The sequence below is a fragment of the Equus przewalskii genome, chromosome 31, assembly GCF_037783145.1.
Source record: "Equus przewalskii isolate Varuska chromosome 31, EquPr2, whole genome shotgun sequence".
NCBI classification, from domain to species: Eukaryota; Metazoa; Chordata; class Mammalia; order Perissodactyla; family Equidae; genus Equus; species Equus przewalskii.
The window spans coordinates 4,908,022-4,930,975 of NC_091861.1; the positions used below are offsets into that span (position 1 = coordinate 4,908,022).

The following is a 22,954-nucleotide window of genomic DNA, read 5'->3' on the forward strand; positions in this document are numbered from 1 at the left end:
GGGTCATTCCTTTTAGAATATAAAAATGCTATTACAGCTCCCAACTTCGGAAAAAATGAAGAGCTCTCTTGACCTTATATCCCCTACTAACTAATGTCCCATTTCTTTGATTGTCTTTGCAGCAAATTTATTTTTTAAAAAAAGACATGTTTGTACTCTGTCTCTAATTTCTCATCTCCACCCTTTCTTGAACTCACTCCATTCAGCTTTGAGTTGCCATCACTCAGCCAAAAGCTCTTGTGAATGTCATCAAGATAAAAATGGTAGATAGATAATATTTGTGATATGATTAATTTTTATGATAGACAATAATTGTGATACGATAATTATTCTACATTCATTCCTTCAGTGAGTTCTTGTTGACCACCTACTATGTGCCAGACACTGTTCTAGATATTTTACAAATATTAGGTTATTATCCCTATTATGTGAATGAGGAAACTGAGAAACAGAGAGATTAACGAATTTGCTCTATACCCCCTACATAGTATACAGTGATGCATTTTCAGTCCTCATTTTACTTGACCTGTCTGTAGTGTTCACCTTTGGATCATTCTCTCCTTGAAATACTTTCTTCATCTTGTTTCCTGAACCTCGCTGTCTGGTTTCTCCTCTTACCTCATTGTCTCCTCCTTCTCATCGCCCCTAAATAAATCCTGGAGAGCTCAGTCATCATGCCTTTTCTCTCTCTCTCTCCCAGTCCCATGACTTTAAATATCACGTATACATCGTTGGCCTCTGAAATGGTCTCTCTAGCCTGGGCTTCATCCCTGAGCTCTAGACCTGATATGCTCCCTGACCTCATCTCAGCCATTTCCCCTCTTCGCTCATCCTGCCCCCACCATGCTGGCCTCCTTGCTGTGTCACGCTCCCACCTCGGGGCCTCATGTGTGGACCTGTCGCCTGCCTGAGATGCTTTCCCCAGATGCCTACTGGGCCTTACAACCTTGCTTCCTTCATGTCTCTGTTCTAGTGTCCCCTCATAGGCCATCTCTGACCACCCGGTGACAAAGCGTCCCTCACTCCAACTCCGAAAGTCCCCTTTTACCTGTCCTACTTTCTTGTTCTCTGTATGTCACCTCAGGACATACCACATGTTTGCTTGTTTAGAAGTAAATTTCTCAGATTGTAGATTGATCCACATTTACAAAGTGCATAAAATAATAAATGTATAAATGAGTCTTCTTGCCTCTTACCTTAAGTTTTAAGACATTTATGAATGTGCCTGAAATTATAATAAAAGATCCCTGAGGGTTTCACAGCATGTTTTCGGTTGGTGGTAACAGCCAGAAAGAGTTTAAATAACAACATTAACAGGTTAGGGTTTTGCTAGAGGACCACAGTATTTTTAAAAGGGAAACTTCAATAATCCAATTTTACTACTTCCCTAAACCTTTGAAATACACAGTTCTCATTAACGTTGAATTATTTACTAGAAAGCCACCTCCCAACCCCCAAAAAACCAACCCTGATACTAACTGCCTAGGGTTTAAAGGTTTTTAATAATGCCTCAATAATATTGGCTTAATGAGTTAGGTTCTAAGAAAAGTAGCCAGGCTAAGTTAACAATAAATCAGGTTATATTATTTGCAGAAAAATCAACTAAAACTCTGCTTGTAAATAATCATGTGGAAAGATCTGGTATTAGTTACCACCATCTACAGCTGGGCTCTATTTTCAGCTCCCAAACACAGTGGAGTTAAAATTGAACATATCTATATTTGAAACTTAAAGAACACAATCTTACCACACACAGGGAAAAAATGGAGACACGTCTGGCTTTATCTTTTCTGACCTATCTGTTGTGATAAAGTGAGCTGAGAGCAGTTCCCTATCTGTGTGCATGGTCTGGACAAAGAGCTGGACATTGAGTTGGGCGTGGCACTTGTTGATCTTGGCCTTTCTCTGGGGCCAAAGGCTTACCTGGCTGGGCCCTCTTAGGTCCTGTTATTCTGTTATCCCTTTTGATCCTTGGGCCTTGAGCTCCCTAGCTGAAAACTGGTAAGTGCGTTGAATAGGATGTGCCTTATGTCCTGACTAGTCTTCACGTGTTAACATGGGAAAGACTCATTGTTTGTAACAATAACACGTCCCATCTGTAGAGCTCTTCTCAAAGCACTTTTGTGTCTGTGATTCTATTTAATCCTTACATCAATATCAGGGGATAAGTCTTATCCCTGTCTTACTGATCAGGAGACTAAGGCTCAAGAAGATCGAGTGATTTGGCGAAGGCTGTGAAACTAGAAAATGACAAAGCTTGGACTACAACTCAGATATTCATAATTCAAGTTCAGGGCTCTGTTCATCCCATTAACTCCTTCATCAGCTCCCCAGATGAAGAGGAAGGACTATTTTATGTTTTGAATCTTTGATTATAGTGTATTTTGTAATATTCTGTACAGGTTGGGACATGTTTGTTTTCTAACACCTATGAAAGAACCTGGCACAATTAGGTACTTAGTAAGTGTTTGATGAATGAAATTAGTGAATAAAGAGGCAAATGAGTGAATGTATCGATGAATGGATGCACCGCACAAAAATCTATCTTCATTTGTAGTAGAAAATACTACAGGTTAAAGAGTTTTAAAATGTGGCCATGTGTGTGTGGGAGATATGCCCTAAATCTTCCATTTCTTCTGACTACCTATCAATATGGAAGATCCGAATCCAGTTCACACAACATTTCTTAAACATTTCTCAAATTGTATTGAAATCTGTAAACAAAATCAAAATTAAAATCTATTTTTAAGTATGTCCTATGCTCTTATCCTCCCATTCCTACTTCCCCTTTAAAGTTACCTTTAAACGTAGGGAATACCTGGGGTGCAGTTTTGCAGTCTTAGCCCTTGTTGGACTGCACGGATCACTGAGTGGACGTGTCCATGTCTGACTTCTTTAGACTCGCTCCTTAGGAGAACTGATGGAGGCAGGTGGAGGGAATGGATGAGTCTTCTTCCCATGTTTGGAAATCTCAACTCCTGAGCCTGTTAAGCGTATCTCTGCTGCTTCCTCCAGAGCCCCACCCCCAGGGCCATAACACGTCAGAGATTGTGGTTGTGGGGTTGCTGTTGTTTTAAGTTTCTTATGGAATTAGTTTACATGGGTAGACAGTGTACCTGAATGGACTGATTCAAATCTATCTCTTGTTAAAGACAGTCAAAAAGCCTTATTTAAGAACATCAAGATAAATTACTAATTTAATGGTATAGCACGTAAATACAGCTGTGCCCGGTCAAATTCTCGGCTCCCATATGTTAGGATGGCTAGAGGCAGCTGTCCTGGACTTCTCACCTCTCTTTCAAATGCTAACTTGGGCTTGTTGTGGTTGAACCTATGTAGAAGCATCTAGAAGGGATCATCCAAAACAGCTTCAGCTTGGCTCAGATCCTCAAGATGCTCTGCCAGCTCTCCCTGCCATGAGGGCCCTCTGTGAAGACCGGAGCCCTTAAAGAGGTTCAGCTTCTCTTGGTGGGGTTGGTAGGGGTGACTGTCACTGAGGAAGATGCCAGGTCATGGTACACACCCATGGTCATGTCCGGAAACGCTTGCCTGCCCAGTAGTAACTCGTGGCCAGGATTATTGAGTAAGGTGGGAATCTGAATTGAGGCTGACTCTCCGACTTTGTGGGTAGGTAAACAGCTGTAGCAACGGGCTTCTCAGGGATGATCGTTATCAATGGAAGCAGACAGAGAGGGATGGTCAACTCGCTGAATAAAGACTTCTTCCCCCTCATGCCCCCGCCAGCCATCCTGCCATATTCAGAGCTGCTTCAGTCATGCTCTGCTCATCCCAGTGACTTTTCAGTTCAGACCTTTTTCGCTTAAGATCATTATGGAAGGAAGAAGGCTGGGAAGTATTGCTGACACTTCCATGATTAATCCATCCTCCTCAAATAAGCAAACACATGTCTAATGATGGATGGTTAAATTCTGGTCCTCTGAACTAATGTCTCATAACTAGGTCTTAGTGCTGTTACTTGTCAGATGTTGCTGGGACTTCCTCTGCCCAAGAGCGTGTTACGTCATCTCTAATGTGTTATGAGTGGAAACAAAAATGTACCACTCAGGTCCTCATCCTCTAAGAGTCTACTCCAGCTGGGGCACTTATGCCCAAAGCCTTTGTGACTTCCCTTCCCAAACCTAACCAGCACGGAGCCTGGCACATAGTCTGTGTGACATAAATGTGGCTTCTGCAGGAACAAAGAAATCTCTGGTCTTCTCTATAATTGTAAGAAATTACATCTTAGAGATGACTTCTTCTTATTGTGGTATTGCTTTTCCTTCTCCAAGAGGGAAACTGCCAAGTTACCATGATGTGAAATCTGGCCAGAGGCTTGAAGTGATTTCATAGTAACAGCAACCTCAGCATGCCTGCAAACCCAGGCCAAGAGGCAGAGATGCATGTGATGGGCTCTGCCAGCAGCCGCCTGAGCCACGAGCCAGATTAGCAGTTTCATGTGGACAAGACCTTGGGTCGCACATCAGCCTTTCCCACCACACTCTTGTAAACAGCTAGTGTGCTCAGCAGTGCCTGTCTCACCAGGAAGGGCAATGGCATGTGTGTCCAGATAGAAGGGAGGCTGGAGGCTGGGGAATGGGGTCCAGGATCTTAACTCTACCAGCGTGTGAGCCGTTAATAGTCATGGGGTTTGTGCCCACCCATGGCATCCTTATACACGTCCACTATGCCCAGCCCAATTGTCAGCCACAACTGAAGAGTCAACATATTAAGAGACTGTGCTTTTGAGAGGTTAGTATTTTCACACTTAAGTGAAACTGAGGTAGATAAGTGCCTGAATTAGCTTCTGGATTTAGAACACCCACCTCTTTGTCCTGTCCAGAGTCCCATGAGAATGGATGAGAAGGAATCGGGGGAAGGGGCTCACAACTGATATTTGGGACAAGACCATTCTTTGTTAAGGGGTTTTTGTCCTGTGCATTCTAAGATATTTAGCAGCATCCGTGGCCTCTACCCACTAGATGTCAGTAGCCCCCTCCCAGTTGTGACAACTAAAAATGTCTGCAGATATTACCAAATGTCCCCTGGGGGTTGAAATCACCAGAGGTTGAGAACCATTGGAGTAGGGAGAGAATTTGCTGGAAATGCATTTGCTTTGTACCTGTAGACTCTGGGCTATGTCCCAAGAGCCATTTATCCTTGTCTTGAACTGTTGTCTAGAAAAAGCAGCAGTCCTCAGCCCTGAGCCTTCAGAGGAGTTACAGTTCATTGGGTGCATGAGGAGCTCTGCATGAAACGGTCAGCTCCTCTCTGAAGGCCACAGCAAGGGTTAGGTATCTTTCTACCTCTTTCTTTCTCTCCCTTTCCCATCTCTGTCTCCCTTCCCACCCCTTCCTCTCTGACAATGTATCACGGAATCATCTGGGATGCTTGTTAAAATGCCGATTCCAGAGCCACACTCCCCAGAGATGCTGATACCGAGGATCTGAGAGAGGGCCCGGGATCTGCCTTGTTATGAGCTTCCCAAGTGATTCTGCTGCAGGGGATGGTCTGGAGGCGACACCGTGAGAAACAAGGCCTGGAGGGATGTCAGAACAAACAAGCTCTCCCAGTCCTCTGAGGATGCTAAAACTTGGCATTGAAGAAAAAAAGAAAAGAAAAAGACAACTTTCGTACAAAGCAAAAAGTGATAAGAATCCATAAGAAAGATGAAGCTAATAGCTGTGGGGACCCCTTACCCTGAAAGTGGATTTACTCACTCACTTCTTCATTCATTCATTCAACAAATATTTCCTGAGTGCCCACTACACTTCAGGCCTTGTTCTAGGCACTAAGGATCAGCAGTGAACAAAACAGACCAAAGTCCTGCTCTCATCCAGTTTGTATTTTGCAGGAGGAGACAGACAGTGAATAGACTCCGGGACTATAGAGCATGGCAGAAGGTGACGTTGCTGTAGAGAGAAAGAGAGCAGAGAAGGGGCTTAGGGCAGCGCTGGGGGGAGTTGGCAATTATAATGCAGTGGTCAGGGAAGGCCTCCTTTACAAGGTGATACTTGAGTACCTTGAAGGTGGTGAAAGACAGCCAGGCAGATATCCATAGGGGCAATTTTCCCTGCAGAAGGAAGAGCAAGTAGAGTCGCTGAGGTGGGAGTGGACATTCCTGCTGAGATCGAGGAACAGCAGAAGGCTCTTGTGGCTGGAGCAGAGTGAGTCAGGGAGCAAGCAGCAGGAGCGGAGGTCAGAGAGGCAGCAGGAGGCTGCAAGGTCCAGTGCAAAGACTTTGATTTGACTCTGAGGGAAGTCGGGTGGGAGCCTGGGGAGGATTTGAAGCCCAGGACTGCCAGGATCAGATCTAAGAGTTAAAAGAATCACCCTGGCTGCTGTCTTGAGTAGACTCCAGGGGGCCAAGAGTAGACGTTATCATTACTATTAAAATTATGGCATGGTTTCTGCCTCCTAGGAATTTGCTATGATTGTAGAGATAAAGCACGTACAACTCTAACAAGGAAGTGTTTGCTACGTGATAGAAGTAACTCAGACCAGAGAAGTGCAATGGTGGTCCGGTGGAGGGAATCTCTTCTGAGAGTCAGCCTTCATGGACAAGTTGGGCCTTACGATGGATGAACAAGATTTTCTTTTAGCTTAATGGGTATATAATTGACGTTCAGTAAACTGTACACAGCTAAAGTGTACAATCTGATACGTTTGGACGTATGTATACACCCATGAAATCATTGCCACAATAGCGAACATACTCATCTCCCCAAAAGTTTTCTGGTGGTTTACGAGGCAGGGTGGGAATTATCATTAGGGCAGAAATGTGAGCAAAGGCCCAGGGGCAGGGAAATGCAGGGGCTTCTATGGGACAGAGAGAAGCCCGCTCTGACTGTACTGGAGGGTCACATGGGGACCCCTGAGTGAGATGTCTGCAAGACAGCTTGAAGCAAATTACATGAGGCCCGAAACACTGGGTTGCAAGGATTATGTCACAGGGGAACCAGGGGAAATGTTTAAGTTTGTTGCAGGATATGGTCAAAACAGAGTTCATCTGTTAAAATTTCATCTTGTAAAAACAACAGCAACAACATCAAATTTTAGGTACTTTATCTTCTTGTAGTGAGTTCAAGAAAAAAAGAGCCAAATACATTCTGCAGTATTTCATGCAGACAAGATCAATCAAAGGAAAAAGAAACATTAGGCAATTTCTTTTCTTTTTTTTTTTTAAGGATTGGCACCTGGGCTAACAACTGATGCCAATCTTTTTTTTTTTTTCTGCTTTATCTCCCCAAAACCCCCCCGTACACAGCTGTATATCTTAGTTGCAGGTCCTTCTAGTTGTGGGATGTGGGACGCCACCTCAACGTAGCCTGACGAATGGTGCCATGTCCGCACCCAGGATCCGAACCCTGGGCCACCGCAGGGGAGCGTGCGAACTTAACCACTGGGTCACGGAGCCGGCCCCAGGCAATTTCATAATTAGATAATTAACAGACTCTTTTAATAGTCTTGTACTAATACAACTCCTTACAGATTGAAAATAAATCCATTTGCCACTGATGGTATATTATAGCCTACACATAAAAAATACATCTAGTCTAGATAATCTTTAATAATTCAAAGGTAAAATTTTAGTGTCGTACTAGAATCTTGATTAGTGCTTTCTATTTGTAAAGTCTAGCACTTTATTTTTGTGTTATGTTGAACATGAACTTTAAAGTTCAGGGAAACATTGTAAATTGGTATCAGGAGTCTACTCTCCCACCCTAAGCTCTTAATCTATTTGTGAATGAATCCTGTTTCCCTAGGGCCAAGGGATAGACTGAAGAGCAAGGTTTTCAGGTTTGAAGGTAGTTGTGCTAATGTGCAATCCTCTCTCTCTTTCTCCATCTCCTGAGTAGAGGTTGGCAAGTCCTAGGAGACACTGGCCCTTGATGGCTGTGTGATCCTAATTGAACATCCACCAAGGCCCCTTTGGAGCATTACCCACTCCAGAGGGAGAAGTAAGGAAGACTTTTCAGTTGAGAAGCATCATATTCTCAATTCATGGAAATGAATGACTTTTGGATTATTTCACCTCTTAAAATAGAGAAGGTTGGGAGCCATTCAGTCCATGCTCAGGGATCTCAGCTCAGGAATTCCAGGGACCCATTGTTGTTTTGGTCTCTTTTAAGACAAGCTTGACTTACCCTAAATGTAAGAGGTGGTTAACTGAAGATCATGTTTTCTTCTTTAATATCTCCTCCTCTCTTAATTCTGAAAGTGTTTGCTAAATCCCCCAGGATAAAAGTAAGCCCTAAGATCATCATTGTTGTCATTGTCATCATCATCTGAAGTACTAAATTTACGTATACAAGGTACTGTATTAGATACTGAGAAGTGTAACATAATCACTACCATTTACTTAGCATTTACCAAGGACTAAGTCTGTGATAAACATGTTGCACATATTATCAAACTTAATCCTTACTTAACTCAACAAAGTGGAGACTATTATCAACTTCTGTTTTCACATTGAAGGAGGGTGAAGCTTGGACAGCATTTTTTAAAAAATGCCTCCCAGGGGCTGGCCCCGTGGCCGAGTGGTTAAGTTCGCGTGCTCCGCTGCAGGCAGCCCAGTGTTTCGTTGGTTCGAATCCTGGGCGGGGACGTGGCACTGCGCATCAGACCACGCTGAGGCAGCATCCCACATGCCACAACTAGAAGAACCCACAACGAAGAATACACAACTATGTACCGGGGGGCGTTGGGGAGAAAAAGGAAAAAAATAAAATCTTTAAAAAACAAAAAAATGCCTCCCAATCACACAGCTAATAAGTGATAGAGCCAAGACTCGAAACTTCCATACTCTTAACCAAACATTTTGAAAACAATCAAGAGACCCTGTCCATGCCATCTAGTTGGAAAAGATGAGACATGACATAAAAAAAATTTCTGTGGTCATGATGAGAAATACCTCACCTATTCTTCTATTTCATCAACAGTTTTTCTTTTCCCCCAGGAAGATTAGCCCTGAGCTAACATCTGTTGCCAATCTTCCTCTCTTTTTCTCTTGAGGTAGATTAGCCCTGAACTAACATCTGTGCCAATCTTCCTCTGCTTTTTTTATATGTGGGTCACCCCCACAGCATGGCTGACAAGTGGTGTAGGTCTGCATTCGGGATCTGATCTGTGAACTCAGATCGCAGAAGCAGAGCGCACTGAACTTAAGTACTATGCCACTGGGTCAGCCCCTCATGAACTTTTCTTAATCACATAAAGTTCTAATTAAAAACTTCCCTTTTCTTTTGAAGCAGATAAGTCTTAGCATCTGCAACACTTTTTCACACGTGGCGGCAAGCAGCCCTGTTAATTGCATCCCGCCTGCATTTGGTGCTTCCAGCAGCCTCACGTGTGGAGCACAATCATTCACACTGGGGCCGACATGCCGTCTGTAATGGGAGCACTTCTCTCTGCTGTAATCCAGGGCTGCATTGCTTAGGCTCAGCACAGTCACTACATTCCAGGTTAATTTGGTTTCTTATGTAGAACAACTTTGGTCTGACATTTAACATTTCTTCCTTTGGCATTTTTTTTTGTTTGTTTTTGGTCTTTCTGAGCTCATTACCAGCATGTCTTTATACTCATTCTTTTTCACATGCTAGGATCAGTGTTCATGTCTAATAACGGTGACAAGCCTTGGGTTCAGATGTGGCCTGGTTGGCCAGAAGGAAGTTTCTGTGCAAGTTTTATATCAACGTAGTGGGTCTGGTGGCCACCTGTGACTTCAGGGCCTGGTCGAGTTGCTGTCACTGCTGTGGTTGTTATTTTGCCTGTCTCAGGCCCCACTTGGAGCAAACTCTAATTATAGCACACCTTGTATCCTCTTTCATGCCCCTTTTTCTCTCAATCACAACTACCTCACTTTGGAGAATCAGCCATGCGTGTGTCCTCTTTGCCCAACAGAGTGAACTGCTCAGGGACTTTCCTCAGTTCACAGAGCACGTTAGTGAGAATGGTGGAGCCCAAGAGGGTGGTCACTGTTGCCCACAAAGAGCAGTGGGACGTCATTACTTGTCAAACAGACTGATTTGTTCCCTGGCTTCCCTCCAAGGTAATCAGATGCCCTTTTGTGCTTCTGGGAACTCTATGAACCACAGGAGTGAAGGATAATGATGTTTAAGTGTCAGTTCTTCTGGGTGGAGTCCACATGACAGCTGGGTGAGCAGAGTCTCACGTGAGGAAGACTCTGGGTTATCATGCCCTTCAAGTCCCCTTGATCCTCCACATCCCGTCAGTCAAGCAGGTGTGGCGATGAGATGTAAAGGCTGAGGGGCTGAGGAGCATGGAGGAACCAGATCTTCCTGAGGAAGAAGTTACGTCCGCTAGTTGGCATTTTGGGCCCATTCTGAGATTTCATGTTTAAATTCTCCTTTCTGCCAATGGCTAATTAAGATTTGGCCAAATTATTTGGCTCTTTCTTCTTCTGAAATTACTGAGGTGAAAAAAATACCGCTTCCTTGAGAGACGTTTGAGTCCAAATATTTGAATGTTTAACTAAGAATGAAAGTATTTGTATTCTTGGATCAGATTCAACTGAGGTTTGCTATCTATTGTTTTGTAAACTTTCAATTTTGCTGTTTCCATTCAAAAAAGAGAATCATTAATATTAACACCTGCCTTTGGGGAGAGAACTGCTGTGAAGAACATTGAGATTCTTGAGAAAGAAAGGACATGGATGAGGAATGTGGCAGGAGGTGGGCAGGGGGCGGGAATGCAAACCCCAGTGTGGAAAGATTATGAGGAGTGTGAAGGTGAATTCCATTGATCTCCTGGGAGGCTGCCCGCTGTGGGGAACAAAACATTGTGTTCTCAGAGTGCTATCCGCCATTCCAGGCCTCATGGGACAGCATTTATGGAGGAAGAAAGTTTAGGAACAAAGTGGAAAGAAACTGCCTTTGAAGAACAGCTTAAATCTTGTTGAGCTTGTCACTAGAGGCCTCTAGAATAATAAACCAGAAGCAAACATCAACCGGAATTTGTACAGCACACACTCGACACTGACTCCAGCTGTTGCCTTCCTCACAGGCTTTGGAGGAACACACTCAGAGAACTCTTTTGGCTAAAATGATGTGGAACATCACCCTGTCCTCAAAAGTGGCATTAGCATTTATTGCTGAGCAGCCTATCCCTCAGAGGATGAAATGGGAGAGAAAGCAATGAGGAACATTGGGAAATGGCTTGGTTCACCTGGGCAGTGGTTCTTGTTTTCTTGCTCAAGTTTCACAGACCCTACACCCTCATTCGAAGCCCCTCCTCATGCATTGAAAGCTGGCTGCCAGCTCTTCGAAAATAAGCACACCACCTGGGGGTCTAACCTCTAACACTGCTGGATCAGGTGTGTAGTACCCATCTAGAGTTTTCCTTCAGGTAGGTTTCTCTTGTTTTCTTGCTGATAAGCTGGCCTGACGACAAAAAAAAAATTCTTTGCCTATAAACATTACTTTCTTGGGAAGTTAAGAAAAAGAGTAATAGATTTTGTGTTGAGGTAAGAGATTAGAGAATCTATTCCAATAGTTTAAGGAAGAGTCTGGTAAAAGGATACCCAGATTATGGTTGACCCACATTAGACTCTTTAGCCAGATAGAACAGATATAGTTGGAAAACTATATTAACCTTAGATTTGAAAGTTTGTGTCATGATATTGGTATAATAAGCAGCTAGCCCATTTAGACAAAATAAATGAGAGATGGACCTGTAATAGTGACTAATGGAATAAGAATAGGTTTGGGGACAAATAAAATTAATTTCAAACTGTCATTTGGAGGAGTATATATCTGGGTGATGTTTTCCAGGAGACCTGTGGATAAAAGGCTCAGCGTTCAGGAGGAAGGTCAGGCAGAGGCGGAGATGGTTCCCGGTGACCGGGATGTAGATGGCTGTTGAAGCCATGGGCTTGGATATCGTTACCTAAGGGCAGAGAGATTTAGTCATAACCTCTTAGATCAGTCTGCTGGAAGACATGTGAGTCAATCTGAGAGTCATTAGACTTCGAGAAACCCTCAGGGGATATGGCAGGACACCCATTTTCCTGAAAGGCCCCTAGAAGAAGTAGAAGAGTTATAAAAGGACTGCAAAACCATTTTATGGAGTTTTCTTTGTTCTTTTGTAACTGTCAGTAATTGGGCAGATTTCGGTGTCTAAACATTAATTTGTCCCTAACTTTCCTTCTAAGGACCTTTACTAATTTCCTAAGTGTTTTTTTGAATTCTTCTTCAAGGCAGATGTGGAGTCAAAATAATTTTGTATTATTTTTGAAAGATGAGGATGTTTTAGCACTGAACTCTGAAACTTAAAAGTTTAGGATGAAAATGTTGCCCATGAACCAATAGCCCATGTTCATCTGTGCTTAAATAAAAATGAGGACTTTAAAAATAGAGATTCAGCTTGTGCATGGGTTCCCGCTGTGCCCATTTGACTATTTCTTGAGGTCACAAGATGTGACCATACAAATGTCCTAGAGCCCATGAGCTAGGTAGCATGCAAGACTGGATGCTTAATTCATTCCCTCTCCGGGTCCAGCTTTCTTTTGGTACCAGCTAAACCAGTGGGTGGGGGGGGGGGGTGCCCTGGTCCATCTTCTGGTGCCCCTACCGTCATTTTTGTGTCCATGTCAGGAAAGCTTAGTATGCGTGAGCCATCCGTGGTCTGCAGCTTCCTTTTTTCTTTCTTCCTCTTTATTACCCCTCTGCCTTGAAGCAGTATTCTCTTTATTCCAGCACTTACAGAAAACTGTGTCTGTTGACCATTCCTCTTTGAAGTTTTGAGTTGCACTGAAATATTTATAATATGTGGACAAGCACTTGAAAGGGATTTTCGTTTCCGTAAGATGTGTCTCCTGACTTCCTGAGGCCTTTTGATGATGTGAACTCACATAAGGTTTCAGATCAAGGGTTGCTTAATTTAGGGAACACCTCTTGGACATCAGTCAGCAGTTGCATACTCATTAGAGAATTCATCTCAGCCTTCCTCCGGGTGAGACAGCAGTGCGTCTTTGCTGCTTCCTGGCTGTCTGTGGCGTGTTGATCATATTGGTAGTGGCCTCAGCTGCCGTCCTCATGGATGGTTTTGTTGATGCCTCGGGAACCAGGCGGGGAGTCCTGAGCTCCTTGTGTCTAAGTGTGTGTTGATTGGTCCTGGACTAGAGGTGGCAGCAAAGGGACATGGCATTTGGTAGTCCAGGAACCAAGAACTGTCCCTGGATGGTGACCTCACAAAAGACAGGAATTGTTCTCAGGCACCCTCAGATCCTCAGCCTGGTGCAGGGCCTGGCCATCATCCGCTAGCTCTTAAATGTCACAAGTGGAGCAGCACAGAGCATTAGGCTGAGGAAAGAAGGTACTGCTTCAAAGGAGAGAAGCGAAAACCAGGAAGAAAAGAGCAGAGGAGTCTGCGAACCAGGCTCATGCCATTTCTGTGGACTAGGTGTGTCTCTCTTGCTCAGCTGCAGCTCTCAGGGTCAAATCCAGAGTCTGCAGGGATCGAAAATAAACTGTGACATGTGCATGGGACTGCTCTTGTATCTGCCTCCTTACTGTGACACGTCTTCCAGGTGACTGGGCTAACACAAATATTCTAAATAAGCAATTAGTTGGAGGCTTCTTGAAACCAAATAGTTTGGTGCCTTGAAAGCAGAAGCCATGGGTGGAGAATTGCTTTTGAATGCCAGCCTCTGATTTCTCGCACTGTCTCCAATTATGTAGTAGAACGTGGGAATACATAAATGAATTATGAAACAGTGAAAGGGTAAAATACCATGTGGTCATTAAAAATCACATTTTCAAGTGACATTTATGGATAAGGGAAAATCCTCATTATGTAATGTTATGTGAAAAAGCAAGACACTATATCTTGGCACATGTAGGGGCCCAAATAAATTCCTTTTGAATAAATGAACATTTCCTCGATGAATGAGGTGAAAACCTTGTATGGCTGTGCAAAAAATATGAGTCCACTGATGAATATGGCTCTTCACCTCTTAAGTGAAAAATCATGGACTGGTGGTCAAGAAGTCTGGGTGTAGTCCAAGCTTTTAACTCTTTTGGAGCTCAGTTTCCTTATCTGAAAACTGAGGTGACAGGCTGCTCCAAAATGGTCCCTAAGGGGCGCTTTTGGGTCCCACATGCTCTGGGTTGTGATTAGAGTCTCTGGGCAAGGCTGCTGTGGTTGAGGACACCACAAGGCCGGTCTCATGTGGTTCACATCACTTCATCAGCGTGACTTCAGCAACCTTGACCTCCTAGTGTTTCCCATCATTTCGTATGACTGTGTTGAGTTTCTACCTCCTGAGCCACTCCTTGCTGCTGCTGTGGAGAGAGGCCTCTTGATTTATTAATCAATTAATCAGTGCATGCTGAGGGGCTGTTCAGGGTAGTTAAACAAGGAAAACAAAATACTGGAGCCATAATCAAGATGGATCGTAATTAAGAGCGACCCTCCCCCTGCCGATCTTCCTGCCCACCCTGGCTGCCCCCACCCGGCCTCCCTCACCCACAGCTCATCAAACCCGCTCAGCCCTGATGGAACTTCTGCCCCATGAAAGTTGACAGCAAATTTCAGAGGGGCAGATTTTCTGCTAGTATCCAAGAGGAAAATAAGCCTTGAGATAAGCCTCATCAGTTACTTGCAACAATTGTTGAATCTCAAAAGTTCCATCAGGCCCCAAAAATGGCATAGTGGCTCTGTCCATATTTGCAGATACTGTGTTCTCCTGTCCCAATTTCCCTACAAACAGAGTCATGAAGCTGGAAGGACCATACAACAAAGATAGGCCATGGCCTATGTGACACATGGGAGGTTCAGCAAGGCTAAGTAAGTTGTGCAAGGTCACACGGCTATTAGGAGCAGAACTGGAATTAGAACCCAGATATCTTGATACTCAGTTAACACACCTAGTGCTTATTTCCCTGTGCAATCCTGCTTTCCTGTAAAAATTAAAGTAAATGAAAGAAATCATCCTCATTAAATTCATTTTCTGATTTCTTATAGATATGGGCTTCTCAGCTAAAGAATTTTTAATAGTAGTTTTAGATGAAGTTGTAGGGAAAAGTATCTTGGACTGTTTGCCAAGGAGATATTTTTCTTTTAATCAATTGGGATATTGGATACATGGATGCAGGCACGGCCAGCTCACCACGGGGCAAATGGTAAACAGAGTGAATCCGCAGGGCTTTGCTGAGCGGCTGGAGCAGGCTGGCTCTCTGGTCCAGAATCTGTTTAGTTTGGTTTTCTTCCAATGGCACTTTGCACACAGTGCTAGCGAGGCCAGGATTTTCTTAGAATAGAATCTCTGTTCTGGGTCACAAGTGGTTCCTCCATCTGTTACCAACTTTCCGTTGGTCACAGGCAGCTAGGGGCCACATGCAATGGTCCAGAATGACTGCACCCCACTCCTCCTGTCATGCCTGGACAAACGTCTGTGTCTACTTAATGAACACCTTGGGAGGATCCAGGTATGGCAATAATTCTTTAGTGGGAGAAGAATGTGGAATGTTCTTATTTGACTGGTCTGGTGAGGAGGATGCTTAGAAATCTTGTTTTTTAATTCTTTAAAATCTCCACTATAAAAATCTTACATTTGTCAAATGTGTTTGTTAACCAGAGGCTCTTCTGCCAGTCTGGCTGCTCATTTCTGTTGGATGTCAATCAAACAGTCAAATTCTTTGGATACATCTAGGGCTTAACTCATAAGCCAGGCATCTGAATTGTTTACAGCCTTGAGTTATACGCTCTCCTTTTTCTCTGCTTGTGTGTTCTCCAGGATCCTGCTTTCTCAGCTGTGATTCACGACAAGCTCCAGGTCCCCAACACCATCCGGAAGGCATGGAATGACAGGGACAATCGCTGTGACATTTGTGCCACACACCTGAACCAGCTGAAGCAGGAGGCCATCCAGATGGTGCTGACCTTGGAACAGGCAGCTGGCAGTGAGCACTACGATGGCTCACCTGGCTCGCCCCCACCCCTCTCCAACCTCCCCACGCTGGTGGGGTCCCGGCACGTGGGTGGGCTCCAGCAGCCCAGGGATTGGGCCTTTGTGCCCGCTCCCTATGCCTCCTCCAACTACACCGCCTTCGTCACTAACAAGCATAGCAGCAAACCCAACAGCCTCGGGGTCAGCAATGGGGCAGAGAAGAAGAGTGGGTCTCCAACACACCAGGCCAAGGTCAGCCTCCAGATGGCCACCAGTCCCAGCAATGGGAACATCCTCAACTCAGTAGCCATCCAGGCTCACCAATACCTGGATGGCACCTGGTCCCTGTCGAGAACCAATGGGGTCACCCTCTACCCCTATCAGGTAAGTAGCCTCTGAGAAAGAAGAACAGGGTTGGCTAGAGTCAAAGCAGAGAAGTGGGCAACACTTTCTTTCTCCACTCTTGTCCTTCTGGGAACTCCCCAACTCAGAACCTAATTTTTCCATGTGGCCCTGTGGATGTTGTTAAATAAAGACAAAATATGAGGGACAGTGATCCACTATAGCTGTCTGCTTCCATGGTCTACACCATCTAAAAGAGGTGTAGACTTCCTTCCTAACCTCTCCCACCTTGCCGAACTGTAATCTTTTTCTATTTGCAACTCACCTAAATACTGTTGGGATTAGGTTACCAAATGTATTTTCCCCTTTTCTTATTTTCTCTTTTCAGTTATTTAAATTTGCACATACTCCCAAGTTTCCCTATAGAAATAAGAAAGCAGGTCTTACATCTGCCAAGGAGTCTAAAAAAATTGTCTTAATTTTTCTTGGGTGAGTTTTCTGTTGGATGAAAGTTGAGTTTACCATGTGTGTTCTCTGTGTCCCCTGCATCAGTCATGCAGGAAGCAGCAGAAGGCGTTGACCATCCCGGTGGAGTGGAGAGGTGGCTGTGGTAATGGAGTGTATTAGCCTGGGAAGATAACTGGTATAACAAATGATGTCAGGTTATTTCTTACTCGTGTCCCTGTTGTATTGGGTGTTTGGTGGGTGGCCTTCCACTATGAGGTAGGGACCTCAGGCTCCTCTCTCTAGCATGCACCATTTTCCAGGGGCCTCAGAGTCTTCCGCCAGGTCTTGCGCACCAGCCAGGAAATGAAGGAAGAGAAAGAGTGTGGAGGATCTCACAGGAGGATTTGGGGGGCCCAGCCTGGAAGGGGCATACATAACTTCTATCTACATTCCAGTGGTAAGAATCCAGTCTCCTGGGGAAAGCCAGTCTGTCCATGTGTCCAGGAGGAAAAAGAAAAAAGTTGCATGAACACATAGCATAGTTTCTGTTACATGAGTCAAACATCAAATGAATTAAATGTGGCTGATAAAATTCCTGGTGACTTTTCTAGAGTATAAGATTGTTTCTCTTGATATCTTGAAAGAAAATGGGGAGCATGGATCATTATCTAAGGAAGTTAGCATTTTGGACTGCCGAACTTCTCATTGACTGAGTGCTTTGTAGTTTATAAAATATAGTGCACGCATCATTTTATTTAACTCCACAATAGGCCTGTGGAATAGGCTGGGCAGATGTTAAATTGTCCTTTTACAGATGGGGAATACAATGCTTAGAGAAACTGAAGGACCTGTCGGTTTCCTCTACCACAGCTGCTTCCACCTTTCCCAGCTTACTCCAGAGCAATCTCCTATCGACATCTTTTCCAGATATGGCTCCTTTTCAGACATGGCACACCAAAGAAAAGGAGTCCTATTTTGACCTGCAGGGTCCTAGCTGCCACTTTACATTTGGGTGGAATTTTCTGGGTTATGGACATAAATATAATGAGGAATCAGTGGCATCCTGGGTGGGATTTCATAGTCTACTGCTTAAACATAACCATCTGGGGCAGGAACAGAAGAGCTTCTTTCCATTGTTGAATAACAGGCTTTTTTGGTTCACAATTTTAAAATATGCTATTTTTGAAAATTATACAAAGTAAGATGTATCTACTGTAAAAGAAACTAAAAAATATACAAAAATGTTTAAATAAGACTTCAAAAATCAACATCACCCAGAAATAGACCATGTAACGTTTGGGTATATTTCCTCCCAGTATTCTACACACACACAATTTGTAAAATTGTGATCATTTTCAATTCTGTGACCTGCTTTTTGCTTAATGTACTGAGTACATTTTCCTGAGCCATTATATATTTTTCTAAAATATGATCTTTAATGGTAGCATAATATTCCATTATGTAAATACTTTATACATTATATGAGTATGTCCTAATTTATATAGCCAAGGATCAATTATTAGAGTTTGGGTTTTTGCTACTATAAATAAAATGCTCTGGTGCACATCCTTCTACCCAGGTCACATTTTGAACACGTCCCGGGATGTGCTTGCCACATTCTCATGTTACACAGACAACTCACATTTCACCTTCCAGGGCCCCAAAGCACTTGTAAATGTATCAGGTGCTAGTTAGAAGACCCAGCTGCTGCACAGTGCTGATGAGCAGACAGAAGAACTTGGAACTGGTGCTTTCATTTAAAATATTCGAAATATTGGGAAAGTGTGTGAGAAAGGGAAAAGCTGAAGATGCTGGTTAAACGGAAGATTAGGTATTATTCGTGCATTTTTTTATTCGTGCAGTAATTCTTTCTGCTCCTCTTTTCTCCTGCCTCAGATGAAAAAGAATCTCTTATACAATATCAAATGTTTATTAAGCTCTAACCAAGTGCCAGACACTATGCTAGGTGTTGGATGGGGCGCCTGCCTTGGGCTGGAAGCCCAGGTTCCTGTCCTGCTGTGTGTAGGGAAGGAAGCAGGTGAGCTGCCTGTTATGAGCCAGGGAGGCGAGTAGGAAGGTAGAAAGATGCCCAGACTGCTCTGAGGGCATGCAGAAGGGCTCGCAATCCAGCCTGTGGGGCAACGGTGGGTTGATGTGGCCTAAAGCCAGATGCAAAGATGATTCATGCAGATTGTCCTGGGTAAATGTGATTGCTTCTTTCCACCTCCAGAACAGACTAATTCATGCATTAAAGGGATCAGAGGAAATCTCTCTGGGATAAAGAGATTTGGTGCCTGGCTGTGAATCAGGGTCCCCGTGTCATGACTGTGTCATCCTGATGCCCTGGGATGGAGGCTCTGGGTCTGGCCAGACTGTGTGTCTCCTGTTACGAACATCTCCCTGCAGTAAATATTCTGCAGTTCACAGTCTAGCCAGCGTGGCAGAGATGGCTGACTGCTCTGAAAGCTGACCTCACTTTTCCTGCTCACCCGTACTCCCACTTCTCTCCCTGCAGAGCAGATGGCCCTCTGGATTAGTGCCAGAGCTGTTCCCTGGGCATAGAAGCATCTAGACTTTGTCGCTACTGAGGGTTCTGCTCCACAGTCACAGACCAGGAGCCTGTAGAAATGAGGGAGAAGAGGACACTGTCCTTCTGCCATTTGAGCGCAGAGAGGGTAACAAAGATGAGGACAGGCTTTCCAAAAGGGAGCAGGGTGAAACTTTCGCATGGGTGACAGAAAGGCCCCTCAAATTCCTCAAGCCCCCTTTACCCACATCACTGTGTAACAATCCTCAGTTGTCTTTCAGATAAAGACTTTCTTCTATTAGCTTGCAGACATTTAACATTATCTATACACATACATGGAAAGCAGAAAATGCTCCAGAACCTTCATTTGACCCCATGAGTTTTGACTTGGAAAAGACATGTCTGGATTAGTTCCTTGTAGTTAACCATAGATTAATGACCTCTTTTCGAATGGCAGCTGTTTTTGCCTGGTTTACATTCATTTTGGTAAAGAACTATGGGACAGAGTGTACACACAACACTTGGAATCATAGACTGTTACGGTTCCAGTCCAGAGTCACAGAATCCAGTTCTGTAGACTGGTCACTGTCTTTTGCGTTATGCTGGGCGATTTGGCGACAGTCCTACCTGGTTCCAGTGCATGGCTCCGTCAGTTGTTGAACCTCAGTTTAGTAGCTTAACATCTTACTCTATTTCCTTACCTATGAAATCCCTACCTTGGAATATCATTGTGGAGAACAGCTAAGAAAAAAATGGAAACACTTTATAATGATAAGGCAGGGATACCAATATTGTCTATTCCAACCCCCTCATTTGCCAGAGAAGAAACCCGAAGCTGAGAGATATGAAGCTTCTCTTGTTCGGAGTTTCCTGAATCTTGGTTTGATCTCTTTTGCTAAATTACAGACTCATTGAGAACATGGATCCATTTTGTTCTCATGTCCCTCACAGCAGCTAACACACGCCAAAGGGGCTGCTCATTACAGAAAGCTTCAATCTCAGGAAAACACTAAAGGTGTTTCTCATAACAGGCCCTACATTTAGGAAAAAGTTCCAGGCTGAAGGACCGATCCAGACCCCAAGATTTTTGGTGGAAACCATCAGTTAATCTGCTCCAAGCTAATCTTTGACCTGAAGTATCAATAATACTCAATAAACCCTTGGATGCGGTGAAAAGAATCCAGGTGGCATTTTGATGTCACACTCAATACAGGGGCATTTTGAAAGGGTAGAAGAACTTTATTTCATAGGACTTTGATACATTGAGCTTGTCAAGAAAATGCAAGAAGATGCTGGATTAATACAGAAGTAATAAATCCATAATGGATCCCTAATGTGATGAAGTATTCAATGTGCATTCCTTGACTTAAAGGAAAATGTCTTTGATAAAAATTATCCTGCTTTCTCAAAAAGCGTTTATTGGAATCAGTGTCAGACATAATGTAGACTGAACTCTGGCTGAAGCCAGTGTGGTATTGCCTGTATTATATCTTTAGAAATTAATTGTGCCTAGTGAGCTCAGGCATTATTAGAGTTTCCATTTTAAGATATGGGCAAGAGGGGTGCTGTAGCGTAGACCCTGATCTGCAGAGATCAGAAGCCTTGGGAGGACTTGGTGCTGGCTCTGTTTATGGAGGACTTCCCAGCGCCCCTGTAAGAGGAAGGCAGCCTCTGAGGCTCGCTGGTGCTCCAGTACTCAGAGGCTTTGTTTATGATGGATTCCTGGAAACTAGAGCACATGTTCTGTGTAGCTGACATCTGGGGAATGAGGTTTATCTGTGGTCCTTCCTCGTTCAACTACTTTTCAAGAAGGAGCAAGAGCAGGTGTTCACAGCCAGTCGGGAGTGGAGGATTCCCGTCCTGTTCTTTGCTCAACCACCTGTCCCCTGCTCTGTGCAGAGTGCCCTTCTTGGGCCAGCCCTGGTATCAGTTTGCTGCCCATTGGCTGCTGCTTCTGCCCAGCCAGGGCAATGGCATAAGATGTCACAGTCTGACAAATTATGACGTCAAAAGGCCTTTTTAACTTCATGAGTTTTTCTTCTCTCCTGTCTTTAGGTGATCAAAGGAGTATTACTTTATGATTTTTGACAAACCATGAATACAAGAAAACTTTGTATATTCAGTCACGGACAGAGCATTTCTTAAGCATATGGTGCTTAAGGTGAAATTTCAAAAGGGTCATCACGTTTTATGAGTATGGGAAAGGTCATGGTCTGAAGGGAACACCGAAACTTCATCAGGAAATTTTAAAAATATTTTTTGTCTGACGATTTACTCGGTGTGGTAGGCTGAATAAGGCTCCCCCCACCCCCGCCCCAGAGTTGTTCATGTCGTAATCTGTGGAACCTGTGGATATGTCACCTTACATAGTAAAAGGGGATTGGCAGATGTGATTAACTTAAGGATTTTGAGATGGGGAGATCATCCTGGATTATCTTGGTGGGTCCAACGTAATCACAAAGGTCCTTCTAAAAGGGAGGCAGGAAGATCAGAGTCAGAGAGAGGCAATGTAGGGATGGAAGCAGAGATCAGAGAGGAGAGAAGATGTTATGCCGCTGTCTTTGAAGATGGAGGAAGGAGCCATGAGCCAGGGAGTGAAGGCAGCCTCGGGAAGCTGGAAAAGTCAAGGCATCAGAGTCTCTGTCAGAACCTCCAGGAAGAGCCAGCCCTGCAGACCGGTTCTGGACCTCTGATCCCCAGAAACTCAGAGAACACATCTGTGTTGTTTTGAGCTGCTAAATTCGTAGTAATTTGCTTTAACAAGTAGGAAGCTAGTATACCTGGTAAGCGCTGGTAGCAGAAAGGCTTGGTAGGAGAAGCTAGAGGAGGTATACAGATGGAGGAGTTGCCGTAGAAACCTACAACTTAGCCAAGAACGTGGGCTTTTCGTCCCGCACAACAAACTACATTGCCCTGTGGATCAGACACTATATTAGCAAGTCAGATTATTTTATTTGGGTGCCTCCACAGAATGAGAAGTTTCTCATACTGCACAGTTGGTTTTCAATTGTCTCAGATTTCCCTATTGTTATAGCATCATAATAACAAGCACACCGCAGCCACTCTCCATTGGTAGCTAGTAATTACCATTATGTAAGCCTCTCATACTGTTGAAACTGCAGAAAACATTCCAAGCTGGAGTGGGAGGGATGGAGAGCCGTGACTGGAGCGAGTGTGTGCAGAAGGAAGCTCATCTTCTCTACGGGGCCTTTTGAACGGGTGAAATGGGGTTTCACAGAACTGCCTCAGCAAGAATTCTTACCTCATCTGGTGTTTTGAGGACCAAATACATTTGGAGGCACTCTGAAAATTATAGAGCAGCATGTAAATGTTAGTTGGTATCACTTTTTAATTTGGGAGGCAGAAGATAGCCATTGGAGATTTTGAAGCAGGGAAATGGAAAAATTGCCTTGCTTGACAGCAGTAATTCTCAACCTTGGCTGCACACTAGAATTACTTATGAGCTTTAAAAAAAAATACCAGTGCCTAAGCCACACCCCAGACCAATTAATCAGAATATCAGGAGGTGGGACCCAGGCCTTGGTTTGAACTTCCGGGGCCAAGGACCACAGCTTTAAAGAACAGTTTCTCTCTCAGTGGTGTAATAAGTACAGGGAAGGGAACAGTGAAGATAGATAGATCAATAGATGATAGACAGATAGATAGGTAAATTGGTAGATAATAGACAGATAGTATTTCACGTTCCCAGGGCTGCTGTAACAAATTACCAC

General features: G+C 44.0%; 1 protein-coding gene across 2 annotated transcripts in view; it reads left to right on the top strand.

The window, feature by feature from the left end:
• The window catches only part of KIF26B (kinesin family member 26B), a 442,768-nt gene that overhangs the window by 146,821 nt on the left and 272,993 nt on the right, over positions 1–22,954 (top strand). The window contains exons 1-2 of one of the 2 annotated variants that reach the window (XM_070602599.1): positions 15,291–15,446; positions 15,755–16,291. In XM_070602599.1, the coding sequence (XP_070458700.1) occupies positions 15,360–15,446; positions 15,755–16,291 (624 nt within the window). In that variant the 5' untranslated portion in view covers positions 15,291–15,359. Of the gene's footprint in view, positions 1–15,290; positions 15,447–15,754; positions 16,292–22,954 lie in introns of those variants that run through there. The other variant, XM_070602597.1, reaches the window with a different exon arrangement.